This window comes from Nomascus leucogenys, chromosome 7b (assembly GCF_006542625.1).
Source record: "Nomascus leucogenys isolate Asia chromosome 7b, Asia_NLE_v1, whole genome shotgun sequence".
NCBI lineage: Eukaryota > Metazoa > Chordata > Mammalia > Primates > Hylobatidae > Nomascus > Nomascus leucogenys.
This window is the reverse complement of record NC_044387.1, coordinates 42,086,066-42,100,453: the sequence shown is the minus strand read 5'-3', so window position 1 is coordinate 42,100,453 and position 14,388 is coordinate 42,086,066. Positions and strand designations below refer to the sequence as shown.

At 37.4% G+C, this 14,388-nt stretch overlaps 1 protein-coding gene across 1 annotated transcript in view; it reads right to left on the bottom strand.

The window, feature by feature from the left end:
- Positions 1–14,388, bottom strand: part of ITGA1 (integrin subunit alpha 1) — a 170,855-nt gene continuing 156,467 nt past the window's right edge. The window contains exons 27-29 of the mRNA XM_003276516.4: positions 11,217–11,309; positions 8,793–8,909; positions 1–4,073 (exon numbers count right to left, since the gene is read on the bottom strand). Coding sequence (XP_003276564.2) covers positions 4,029–4,073; positions 8,793–8,909; positions 11,217–11,309 — 255 coding nt within the window. The 3' untranslated portion in view covers positions 1–4,028. The remainder of the gene's footprint in view (positions 4,074–8,792; positions 8,910–11,216; positions 11,310–14,388) is intronic.

Sequence of the window (14,388 nt, the reverse complement as noted above, 5' to 3'; positions counted from 1 at the left end):
TCAGAGCAAAGGCTTTATTAACAGATTTTTCTCCAGTAGTCTTGAAAATCTCCCCTGAGGGAGAAAACTGGCAAAAGGGGGCCTGAGAGTTGTTGGAAGAAATGAAAAGTACATAGGATGCTATTTTGAAGAACTGATTTGTCAGAAGCCACTTTATTTGAACAATAATGTGACTGCACCTGGCACATGAGGCAGGCTCTGGGCTTGTTTCTCAATGTTGTGAAAAGCAAGACAGTTCCCATGGAGTAGATTACAGTGTGTTGGACAAGGACATTCCCCCGTGTGAAGGCACACTCCATGGAGCCAGTGGGGCCACCATTCACAGTGTGCAAGCTGTGGCCTTGGAGAGAACATGGGCAGGGCTTCCCCAGCCTCTACTATACCCCATCTTTACTCCATTGATCACAACAACGGCACTTTTTTCTTTTGGTGCAAATATTTCCATTTTCCAATTGAGGCTAGACTTTGATTTTATAAAAGGAAAAGAGAATATCTATATATGTAAATATCTGCATGTGAGTGTATGTATATATATATATGTATATAAGCATTTATAGATAAAATTATTATGGTTGCAGAAGCATCAAATTTTGTAAAAATATCTGTTTACTGCAAGCCTCTTTTCAAGCACACTTATGACACAGAAAATATTCAGAGATTAAATTGCCCATGAATCTAGTGCTCAGAGGAAAATAGTTTGACAAATTGGACCAATGAAGTTGAAACTGGATCATAGAAGTTAAAAATATTTACAAAGTATCATCTTTTGTAATGTGCCTCACAGGACTTTGGATTCCTTGGGAAAATGCGACAATTCTTTTGTGGCTGCTGTGTAGGTCTGATTTTCACTGTCAGTCACCCTTTATATTTTCCTTCTTTCAACTCCTTCCTTCTCCTGCAAGTTCATAACATTTTATTAATATCAAAGGAAGGTCATAATTTTAGAAATCAAAATTAAAGAATGGGTGCTGTGTAGCATTATGTCTACTGGGCTTGATATAATCAGTACTTTTGGTGTAATTTAGAACGTGATTATACTGTGTGTCATTGGATATGTATATAGACACAACATGTTCTCTATCAGTCTCTATCTATCTATCTATCTATCTATCTATCTATCTATCTATCTATCATCTATCTATCTATCATCTTGTAATCTGTCTCAGTGGTGTGCTGAAGTCAGCTCACACTGGTTGGTAAGAGCTGGCAGATACATTTCCAGGAATTTTGTAAGCTGATTAGGGTCACTTTGATAGTTTGAAAATGGAGAGAAAATATTTGGACCATGGAAATTGGCAAATGATACAAATCAGAGACTTTTTTTTTTTTCCCCTCCTGGACAGTGTGTTGTTAAATAATTTACCAATATACCATTGTAGTTTGGTCAGAAAAGAGAGTGCATACATGGTTCGGTTTACAATGGGAGCAATAATCAATTATTTAGAATACCAAAGTTAGAGAAAAAGAAACTTTTTGGCAATTTAGCCAATAAATTTATAGTCTTAAATATCACCTGTTTTTCTAATTAAATGTTTTAAAAGGAAATGATAGAGTCTAGTACATTTCTTAATCATTAAATATGTTTTATAACGTTTGTACAAGCTATTTTGAAACATCTGTTGACTTTTTTTAATCAAATGCTCTGTACTTGTTTTATAAATAATTGCAGAACTATAAGTTAAACCTAAATATTAACAAAAATGAAACTATATGAAAAGTAAATGAATCAAACTTGTCTTGCAGATATAGCTTTTGTGTTTATTTTCTGGAAACTGTTTTTTGGTGTTATTGAGCTATTTTTGTATTCAATTTACATGTGTACATGTGTCTGCACATGCGCATACACACACACACAAACATCAACAAATTATAATATCAGAGAAACAGGACTTCTGGTTCATGAAATATTTTACTTAATAGCCAGGAATGACTTATGTTAAAAATTGTGCCAGGCTTATAAATATCTCTTTGATCTGGCCAACAGCTCTTCCTCTCTTTTCTAAAAACTTCAAAGTGCCCTCATTTCTATTTTTTCCCTTTCAGTTAACAATTTGGTTTAAAAGTGCACACTTATGGTTCAGTAAATGGGCTTTGTCTAGTAGTTACAGATGCTGAGTATGAATTTCAATGGATCCGTTAGCTTTACTACTAAGATCTTGCTGAGATCGGAGCGGGGCTTCTGGGCAGGCTGAGCACTGGAGGTGTGCAACATGGTAACTTCAAATAAGAGAAACCCTGAGTTTTACTGGGCAAAGAAAGAACAAGTGGAAGGTATGATTTCTGAACCTGGAGATAGCGAAAATGAAGGAAATTCCAAAAGCGCGTATTTCCGAATAATGACAGGCCAGCAAGAGGACACCAAACCTCTAGAAAGAAGTATTCTTTCTTCCAGCTACTGATGGCTTTGGCATCCCGCAGGCACGTTCCTTTGGCCTTCAGGATCTTAGATGCAGATGTGGAGAGTCAAGAGGTAGGCTGACTCTGAGTCTTCAGCTAAATTCTTTGGAAATTAGTTTGAAAAAAAATAAATTTATAACATTTAATTTTTATGTGGATTTGCTCCTTTTTGAACAAAGCAGAGCCCAGGAGTTTCTGGATAAATACATGTTCTGGTCTTGTTACAGGTTCTGGTAAATCAGAGGGAGAAATGGAGTTGTCGCAGAAATGTCAGCAAACTTTACAGCAGTAGTTCACACATGCAGCTACTATACATTCATTCATTGCTATTTTCCCAAGAAATGGAGCAACCTAGGAGCTTATGCTACAGTAGATTCCAATGAACCATAATGACTACTTCAAGAACAAAGAAGCACATACAAAGGTGTGATATCTTTCTGTTGGCTTGAGTTTTCAAACCTGAAATTCTTTAAAATACATTTCTGGGATTTTATTTAAATATTGATGCACCACACTTAAAAAGCAGTGACTTCTTGGTAAAATGTAATACTGAAATGGAACATTGTCTTTTCGAAAAAATAAGAAATGTGGTTGGAAATTAAATACCTTTTAAAAAATTAAAAATAAACACACTGTCACAGCTTGGGGGTTTGAATGAACCCTGTACCAAGGAGTTGAGACAACTCCTTCTTTGGGTCACATACTGGAACCCTTAGCATTCAAAAGCTGCTCAGCAAAGATAATTTCAGCATTTCAGTGGCATCTTTCTCTTCTGTCATATTTCATTCAGAAGCCACTTTAGCATGTCCCCCATATATGGCTTTTCATGACAAATCACTGTGATACCACACAAAACTGCTTTAAGTGTTTTTTCAGTATAAAAGAGTTTTGCATTTAGAGCTCAATATCAAAATTAAGCATGTTCTGTAAAAGCTTAATTCAACCCATTTAATATACTTGTTTTTAAATGAGTCTATCCTGATTTTCCATCCTAGATAAAATTTCACCTCAATTGCAGTACTTTCCAATCACCTTGGGCCGGGGGGAATATTTTTAGGTATAGAACCCAACACAAAGATGCTAAATGTATTCTTCGTGACTTAATTTTCCATCCATATTGTATATGGATTCTACCAAGGGAAAATGTTCTCATTTGAATCGGGAGAAACTATCTTTTACAGGTAATTCTTTTCTTGGCATTTACGAGTGCTGACTGTCATGCTGAACATGGATATCCAACAGGAATCAAGGGGAACAACTTAATTTATATTGTTTTGAAAATAGATGTTTCTATGATCATAAAAATCTTTTTATGTAGTCCTTAAATATTTTGGATGGTGATTTAATACATAAACATATTTGTACAGGATTTTTTTAAAAACACTTTGTAATTTTGCTTACTCAACAAAAATGAGTAATTATGTAAAATATTTTTTGTCATTTTATAAAATATGTCTTTTTGGTATTGTTTTTGGATAATGCATGACCTGTCATTTTCCAAGTAATGAATCCCTGATGGATTACATAGTTATATGACTATGTCATGAATTATACATTTCTTGTCACATATTTGAGGCAAACCTGAGGATAGATTATTGAATAATTGTTATTATTTTCTTTTGTAAAATACTTCATTTCTCCATTTTCTTTTTCAGTGGTCTTTTGAAGAATCCAATCTGTTGAGAAAACACAAAACATAACACAATTAACTATTTTAATTTAGGTAATAAATATTAATCCTTTGGATAGAATTAAATTTAATAATATATTGGCAATGCTGGGCACACAAGTAATATAATTAAGATATGTTTTCTCGTTGACCTATTAATATTCAATGTCAAAAAATGACATTTATTAAATTGCTGTTTCTTTTTTTTTTCTTTTTTTTTTTTTTGAGACAGAGTCTCACTCTGTCACCAGGCTGGAGTGCAGTGGCGTGATCTCCGCTCACTGCAACCTCCACCCCCCGGGTTCAAGTGATTCTCTGGCCTCAGTCTCCTGAGTAGCTGGGACTACAGGCGTGCACCACCATGCCCAGCTAATTTTTGTATTTTCAGTAGAGATGGGCTTTCACCATGTTGGCCAGGATGGTCTCTATCTCTTGACCTCATGATCTGCCCGCCTCGGCCTCCCAAAGCGCTGGGATTACAGGCATGAGCCACTGCGCTGGGCCGCTGTTTCATTTTTAACATTTTTATTGGTTAAATACATCATGACCCCTAGTAAAATATAGTATACACATTGAACTAATTAAAAGTTTCTGGGAAAATATTTTGGGAGGCAAACAAGCTGCAGTTAGCTAGCATTGTCTCTTCTTTGCCATCATCTTTTTTTTCAGGGATGTGGCAGAGAAATTTCCATCAAATTATCGATGACCATAAGTTGAGGTCATTAGAGATGGTAGGGAATCTGACAGGTATATTATGGCTAGGGCGTTAGGGAGATTTCTGAGTTGTCTTTACTAACTTTAAATTCATCAGGATGTCTGCTTATATAGATTTGATATAAAAAGCCTCTCGAAAACACACTATATCATTTGGAAATAAAAAATGAAGTCCTTGACTATAAGAAAAATTTCACATTGTGGTGGATGGTGAGCCATATTTCATTATGCTTTGCAATTTGGGGCATCATAAAATGTTATAAGTGCTGCAATTGTTTCCCATTCTATAGAATAACAAAACTAAGTATGGGGGATAGAAGGGATCTTTACAATTATCTAACCTAAAATGCTTATTTTTAAAAAAAGAAAATTAAGGGTCATAGATGTTTTTTCAAATTTGTATATATTTTTTAAATTTGAGAGAGGGCTATAATAGATCCAGCAAAGGCAATGAGTTAATTCTTTGAAAGTGTGGTAACTCTATATCATTTTAATCACGAAATTATGGCAAATTATGCCAGGGAACCATGTGTTTATAAAATAACTATTAAACAACTGAGGGCTTAGAGTGGATAAACCCTCAAAAATATGCACTTTTAGGTTGGAAAATTTTTATTCAGGGCTTATGTCTTCTATTATGCCATCATCTAGTTGGTGGTAGATGAAGAAAAGGTGGTAACGGAACAAATACACATGAAAACAGTAAGTTTGTCTTCCCCAAATGCCAGCTCTTCTACATGTCTCAGGCTTTTTTATATGAGCCAACTGTAAAAGTTCCAGATTCACAAACCATTAGGCTTCTTAACTTGTGCCTGCACATCCTGAGTCAAAAATAAACAGACAAGGCTTTCACAAAAGCAGGTGGTGGATTCTAAGACTTTTTCTCCTTCCCACTCTGCTTTGCTTCTGATCTCTTACAGGTCTTTTTGCTTCTTTACAACACTTCTTGGCTTCTACACATTAAATGTTCTATTTTAAAATAACTTCTGTTATCTCAGCATTCCACCCAACCAATTAACATGGTTGAGTGTTTTAGGGGAAGTTGAGTGACAAAGAGTGGAGATTAGGAGAAAATAGTTTATAGCTTCAAGATGAACTGGGCCAATCCTAGCCCAAATTTGAAACCAATAGAGTTTGTTTTCAGCCCCAATGCTTTCTTTGCAGCACTGGCTTTCCTTTCTTTCTTCCTGTGTTTGTTTCATGATCCCTTGTTCAAAACCCTATGGCAAAAGGTCTGATGAAGTGATCTCTGTCAAAAAAGTAAGTGCTTAATGAATATAACATGGAATATTTGCTGAATGAATAAATGCATACTAATGTATAAAAGACTAAAAAGTGGTGAGGTATTAGTCCCCATCCACACTCACCCAGAACATGTATATCGGATGAAGAATACAGCTTTAGGATTAACAAATAAATCATCAGTTGAGGAACTTCAGGCATCCTTATGACATCAAGTTAGGAGAGAGGAATGTTCTGAGTCTCTCTGGCTCCTCGTGTGCTGATGTCATCCTACTCTATTGGACATGCTGGCCTGGCTGGGCATCTCCCCTGGCATGTGGTACCACATTTCAGGACAAGTTTCTCCACCTATTTAAACCTGCGTCCCCTACAAGATTCCTCCCATCAATCATGAAGTGTACTAAGCAGCTACTAACACTTTGTCAAGCTTTAATTTTTGCCATGTGTATGATGAAGACAAAGATATAAAGACTGTGTCTTTTGAAAGTGAATCTCTGCTCTGAGAGAAACTTTTGGCCTGTCTCTTACACAGAGACTCAGACTTGGGAGTTGAAATGAACTCCAAACTGGTGGGAGTCAGGAAAGGCAGGAAGAAGGGATAGTCCTGAGGTGTCTGATCAGATCTAGTTAGAATAAAAAAGATATCTGGGATAAGAGTAGCTCTTATCCCAGTTCCCTGCATATAGTAAGCATTCGATAAGAGCTAGTTTCTTCCCTTCTACCTTAGAATCACAGTTCTGATTGCTGGGCCTCCCAGTGAAGTGGCTGAACTATGGGGTAAGACAGCCCAAAGTTTGTCAAATGACCTTTTTTTGGGCCTGCAATAATAATAATAATAATAATAATAATAATAATAATAATAACAACAACAACAATAGGCCTGATGCGGTGGCTCACGCTTGTAATCCCAGCACTTTGGGAGGCCGAGGCGGGCGGATCACGAGGTCAGGAGATCGAGACCACGGTGAAACCCCATCTCTACTAAAAATACAAAAAATTAGCCGGGCGTGGTGGCGGGCGCCTGTAGTCCCAGCTACTCGGAGAGGCTGAGGCAGGAGAATGGCGTGAACCCGGGAGGCGGAGCTTGCAGTGAGCAGAGATCGCGCCACTGCACTCCAGCCTGGGCAACAGAGCGAGACTCCGTCTCAAAAAAAAAAAAAAAAAAAAAAAATAATAATAATAATAATAATAACCTAAGAAGCTGTCAGAATGTATCAACACATCATTATCTGGATGAAATAATGAGCTTATTTTTACATTTATGCTTTTTCAGACTACTGACTGAAAAACAGGTGACTGAAGTTTCCTATTTGTTTGTCTGAAACGGAGGTACAAGGCCTGAAAGAACCTATCCAAATACCAGCTCTGGTTTTCCTCTTCTCCTGCCAGTGATGTCCTAAAACCATACAGGTAAGTGCAGTGCTGAGAATAGAAGACTATGCTGAAAAAAATCAACAGTAACACTCTCTATTAGAGGTGCATATAAATGAAGAAACCACTTCCTATATTTCAAGTACAACCTTGACACCAATAAGCCAGGCCTTGGGTACCACAGTGTGGCAAAGCTAGGTATTACAGAGAGAACACTGATCCCTTATAAAGTAGAAGGAAGAACTGGACATTGGATGTAGTGGAGAATTTTGTTTGGGGAACTTTGCTAGAGAAAAGCCATGGATTCTATTTACTGAATTAAATGCCACTGACCTACATCTGGCTTTGTTCACCATCTCCTCTGAGACTAAGCCCCTCAAAAGAGGAAGTGAGTCATAGGAGAGTAAGAAAGGATACGAACAGTTGGTATTTCAGTGGGAGAGAAACTTGATATTTAAACGATTTGATTAAATAATTATGTTGCTCAGATAATAGAACAATTAATATGTAGCCTCAACGTATATTTTTAACATAATTTAACTAAAAAACAATAGGTAAAATATAGGGGGATATTATGCTAGAATAAATGTCTATTTGATATTTAATTGAAAAGACATTCAACTTTGTATGGGATGTTATTCTCTATTCAACTTATCCCAAAAGCTGTCATCTCAGTTCTACTTAATGTGAAAATTATACAGCTGCTAGGAGTTTTAAAAATCATGTCTATTTCAGCCTAAGCAAAACATTACATAAATATCCAGAGTTACTTGACACAAAATAGGTGGTTACTCACTTTTACCACAGAATTTGAAATAGGAGTCTGTGAAACTTTAAGATCTCCCCTACATCAGCTGATCCCTTATCTTCCACTCAGGCACACAATTTATTACATAAAATGTGCCATGTATATTTAAACATTAAAGAATTATTTGATATTTAAGACACATGGAGATATGTGATTAAAACAAGGCTTATTTCAACCTTGAATCTACTGCTTATATATCCTTAAATTGACATAGGAATTCATTTTTTCTTTTTCTATAAAAGACAGTTTTCATTGTTCTGTTTATAAAAGAAATACATACTTATTATAAAATTTTAATTGTTACAGATATGTGAAAGTCCCCTATCATCCTAAACTCTAGAAAGATACTTTTGTGAAGTTTTGAATATTTCTAACTCAAAATAAGTTTTTTTTCCTTTACAAAAATTGGGTCAAGTTGTGTGCAGTGTTTGAAATACGCATTTTTCTTTTTTCTTTCTCTTAGTCATCATTTCTACGTTTGTTTCATTGCTGTAATAATACTATATTACATAGTCTGAATATATCAGAGCTTATTTCTCCAGTTTGCTGTTGATGATTGAAGTAGAGAGTCAAAGGAATTTTGGTGTTTACCTTCCACAGTGCTAAAATGAGCAGCATTAACAGCAATAATCCAGCAAAAGCACTCAGCAGGATGACCCATAATGGCACTCTGCCTGGTAGCCCGTCTTTGGATATTTGAATAGCAAGCTGAAAATTATTAAACAAGATTGTTAACATAATAAACACCTATTAGAACTCCTGGAACATTGAGTTCTTGCAGGCTACAATTCTCTACCAGTGCATTAATCTCGTTACTCTATAACGAGAAAACATTAGGTTTGCATTAGAAAATGCTCTTCGTCTAGCCTAAATCTCTAACTATGTCAAATTTATTATTACCAAAAGGTATTTATAATATTATCCTTCAGAAATTTATACATAAAGAGTTAAATGTCAATAGATTGGAATGCTCAAGGGGAGGAGTGAATTTCTGTTTAACTCAGGGAGAACCAAAGTATTGTGTGTGTTAAAGATTAATTAGTACACTACTGTATTGTCATAATAGCATTAGTTTAGATTGGAATGTCGCAGTTTGTTGTCATAAGAACCTGAGAAAGTCTCCTTATTTCATTTCTAGTGTGCTTAATTTTTTGTTTATAGATTGAAAGTATAATGCATAAATGTCAAGTGTATGGATAAGTGAATGTTTGCGTATATATTCACTCCCAGTGTGCTCTTCATTATACCACAATGTCTCTTCTACTTGACTTATCACTGGGTCCACATGTATAAATCAGGTTTTAACTGAAGCAAAGCTGTAAAATGGACCGCTTTTAGTGTTCCAGCTACTCAAGTTCTCTCAGGGTGGCACTCAAACCTCAATGAAACCTATCTGCTCTGTGTCCCATCCCTGGGGGATTTGAAAAAAATTAATTTAGGGTAGATGTCAATGGCTAGTAATAGTTCAAGCCCTGTATTTGCCTTTAACAGTAACACCTCAATTTCTTTACCTAGAGGGAAGATTAGGGTAGAAAAAGAAACTAACAGGGGAGAGATTTGTATATACATGATACTAATCAAAACCTCTCAAATCACTCCAGGTAGGTGACAGAGCTGGCAAGAATATAGACATATACAGCATCAGATCATTATGACAGTTTCTTAAAACAAAACAAAACAAAACACAGATGGGGTTCCACTGTTTTGCCCAGGCTGATCTCAAACTCCTGGGCTAAAGTGATCCTTCCATCTCAGTCTCCCGAGTAGGCTGGGATGACAGACATGAGCCACTATGGCCAGCAAGGCAGATTTTAAACATATGTAAAACAATTCCCTGAACTTACAGATATGGAAACTGGAATCCAGATAAGATCAGTGACTTTCCTCAGATCACACAATTACAAAATGATCACTTTTAGTAATTTTATCAATATAGATATAATTTTTCCTTTAGGATGAATGTAGAATAAATATTTCCAGGGGAATTTTTAACTAATATTTAGGGGAAATAAAACTCATTATAAAATTTTAACACATAAATTTAGGAATCAAATGTACTTTTCCAATATAAACCATACTCAAATTTTTTAGGTTTTAGTGAAATGTTGGCTATTCTATGCAAGGAACAACTTTGCATTTTGCATTGCTTATGCTAAGCACTCTTTATGACATAAGTAAACATATGCATGTATTTTCCTTTTTCTTGAAAAGTGTATACTTATCAGAAGTCATTGATATTGGAATAATTTGAAATAAGCAATTTAAAAAGAACATCTGAAAGTTAGGGATCTTCCAAATTGAATTTTATGATTCACATGGTGCTGTTTGTCCACATGGGATATTTAAATTCTCCCATGAGAAGTGGGGAGATCATCCTGAAGTGCCTGCATGTGTAACAAGCACTTATTTTATTTTTATTTTTAGATACGGGGTCTTACTCCGTCACCTTGGCTTATTAATTTATAAAAAGGACAAGAGTGAAAAACTCAAACCTTTCTATTTTCACTAAGGACTCAAGTCTGAATTTGTATTAGGAAATACCATCTCATTTTTGTTTCAAATTTCTCAATGAAATTTGAAAGAAAACTTTAAAAAATGTACATGTTTTCCTGTACAGTCTAAAGGCACTTTTTATAAAAAAGTTTTTTTTTTGAGGCTGCTCTTCAGATGTCAGCTGCATTTTAAAATGTCAGCTTTTAAGGAGGAAAGTTACAACTGCATCATTTGCTATCAAAGTGAAAGTAAAAACATCCATTTACCGTGATAGTTATAAGTGATAAAGTCAAATGTGGCATGTGAATTGTAAATATCATGATTTTCCCAGTTTCTTACAAGGAAGAATAAGACTAAAATCACATTTGAAGCTAATGAAGTATAATTTGAAGCAAATAGTGTCTGTCACTTACTGAGAGCAATACCAGTCACTGCTTAAGGGACTATCAACAATTATAAAACATTATGTCACAAAATTCAGAGTGAAATGCATAATGTTTTCAAAACTCATGTAGCACTTACCTCTCTTTTTTGATTGCTGCTACTTAAAACCAGAGATGTATTTTCACTCTGAAGTTCTCCCCTTATAGTAAGATTTAAGCTGGAAAAATATGACTGAAAAGCAAATAGGATTTGTTCTTGATATATGATGGTAATCAAAATGAGAGCTAGTCATGTTTGAGTAGGACATTTATAAAAGCTAAGATTTTTCTGAGAGATTAAAAATTCCAGTTTTGTTAACTTCCAAATGGAACTGGTAGTATCAAATAATAACCATGCACTCGTCCTCCCTCATTTGCCCCTGAAAATCCTTACTTATATCCTTGATATGGAATGAAAAAAATTTTTAAAAATATTTTCTATTGATTTATCATTAGAAAAAACAAACCTCAAACTCTGCCTATCTTTAATGTAGCAAGACATGAAACAGCTACATTCTGGTGATGAAGTTTATCTAGGTACTTATTTAGGATTAAAAATGAAACTGATGATCTGGGGGGACAAGATGGCTAACTAGACACAGCCATCTCTCCCACTAACAGATCCCAAATTATCAAGTAGATAATATAATCTGGGCAGATCTGATCTCTAGGGAGAAAACACCGAGAGTGTGTGGAGAGGCAACACAGATGCTAAGGCTGAAGAGAGAGAAGCTGGGAACCCTGCGTAGGGTACCTGAATGCTTCGGCTACTTCCTGGCCCTAAATGGCTCCTGGAGAAGGGGTGAGGGAGGGGACTGAGGGACAGCTCACTCTTGCCACAGACATCTGGGATCTAAGCTACAGAGTACCCAACATCTCCAATGGATGTATGAGCTGGCAGGTGGATTTTCCCAGGGAGTAGGTAGAGACAGGGCTTCAGCTAGCATGGAGCCCAGGAGTTTTTGTGAGCAGAGCACAGACATAGATGCCCATCCCCTTGGACTCCCCATCTCCCTCAGAGAGGCTCCAGCCCCAGGTGACCACAAGCCAGGAGAGAGCAGGCATTCCCCATGGGACTGGGGCATGTCTGTTCTGCAGCCTCTCCTGCCTGCCAGACCCTCCTAGAGTCCCTGCCTAACTACCCCACAGGAGCATGTGCACAGCGCGGTCTCTGCTGCCCAGCCTGGGTGCTGTGCCCCACCTGAGTACTTTCCCTGTGACCTGGGAGCACTTTGGATCCTCCAAAGCAACCAGAGCCTGACTCTGAGCTGTGGGGTGTCCTGGAGACCCAGAGATGGCATGTCCAGCTCAGAAGTACCAAGCTGAGATCTATGGCTGGCACTCAAGTTGGGGAGGAGCCCCCATCTCAGAGCCCTGAGATAGGTAACACACATGGATTCGTGGGCCAGTGTGGGCCAGCACTGGAGTAGGGCATGACTCCCTCCACAGGGCTGGTTCAGAAAAGGTGTCACCTATCTACCTGCCATGGCCTCTGCCCAAGGGAGCCTGTGGCCCAGAACACCTAACAAAAGAAACATGGGTACAGTGCCAGTGATTGGAGGAGGCCTCTCCCCACCCACTGCAAAGCACACCTGCAAAAATGAGCAAATACAAGAGTGGCAAGACTAAGAGCCTATCTACTGCGCATTACCCTTAAGTGCCCTCTACTGGATCACAGCTCAAACAACAACACCAAAAGTTATTTTGCTAATAAACACTCCTGTGTCTTTATAGCAGCATGATTTATAATCCTTTGGGTATATACCCAGTAATGGGATGGCTGGGTCAAATGGTATTTCTAGTTCTAGATACCTAAGGAATTGCCACACTGACTTCCACAATGGTTGAACTAGTTTATAGTCCCACCAACAGTGTAAAAGTATTCCTATTTCTTCACATCCTCTCCAGTACCTGTTGTTTCCTGACTTTTTAATGATCGCCATGCTGCTATAAAGACACATGCACACGTATGTTTATTGTGGCACTATTTACAATAGCAAAGACTTGGAACCAACCCAAATGTCCAACAACAATAGACTGGATTAAGAAAATGTGGCACATATACACCATGGAATACTATGCAACCATAAAAAATGATGAGTTCCTGTCCTTTGTAGGGACATGGATGAAACTGGAAACCATCATTCTCAGCAAACTATCGCAAGGACAAAAAAACAAACACCGCATGTTCTCACTCATAGGTGGGAATTGAACAATGAGAACATTTGGACACAGGGTGGAGAACATCACACACTGGGGACTGTTGTGGGGTGGGGGGAGGGGGGAGGGATAGCATTAGGAGATATACCTAATGCTAAATGACGAGTTAATGGGTGCAGCACACCAACATGGCACATGTATACATATGTAACAAACCTGCACGTTGTGCACATGTACCCTAAAACTTAAAGTATAATAATAATAAAATTAAAATTAAAAAAAAAACACTCCTGCGAGCATACACCCACAAATAAAGATCCTGTACAGAGCCCTGGCCCTCTAAAAGCATCCAGAAACAAACCAATGACTACATTCAACTTATACCACAGTTGAAAAACATCAGTCCCCCAAGATGAGAAAGAATCAGCACAAGAACTCTAGGTAGAGACAGGCATCAAAGAAACATACCTCCAAATAGTAAGAGTCATCTGTAACTAATCCTAGCCAATATCATACTGAATGGGCAAAAGCTGGAACCATTCCCCTGGGGAACTGGAATAAGACAAGGATGCCCACTCTTACCACTCCTATTCAACCTAGTACTCTAAGTCCTAGCCAGAGTAATAAGGCAAGATAAAGAAATAAAGACATCCAAATAGGAATAGAAGAAGTCAAGCCATCTTTTTTCCACTGGTAATATGATCCTATACCTAGAAAACCCTTAAGACTCTGCCAAAAAACTCCTAGAATTCATAAATGACTTTGGTAAAGTTTCAGAATATAAAATAGGTGTACAAAAATTAGTAGCATTTCTATACACCAATAATGTTCAACGTGAGAGTCAAATAAAGAACACAACTCAGGGCCGGGCACGGTGGCTCACGCCTGTAATCCCAGCACTTTGGGAGGCCGACGTGGGCTGATCATGAGGTCAGGAGATCCAGACCATCCTGGCTAACACGGTGAAACCCCGTCTCTACTAAAAATTAAAAAATTAAAAAAATTAGCCAGGCGTGGTGGTGGGTGCCTGCAGTCTCAGCTACTCGGAAGGCTGAGGCAGGAGAATGGCGTGAACCCAGGAGGCAGAGCTTGCGGTGAGCCGAGATTGAGCC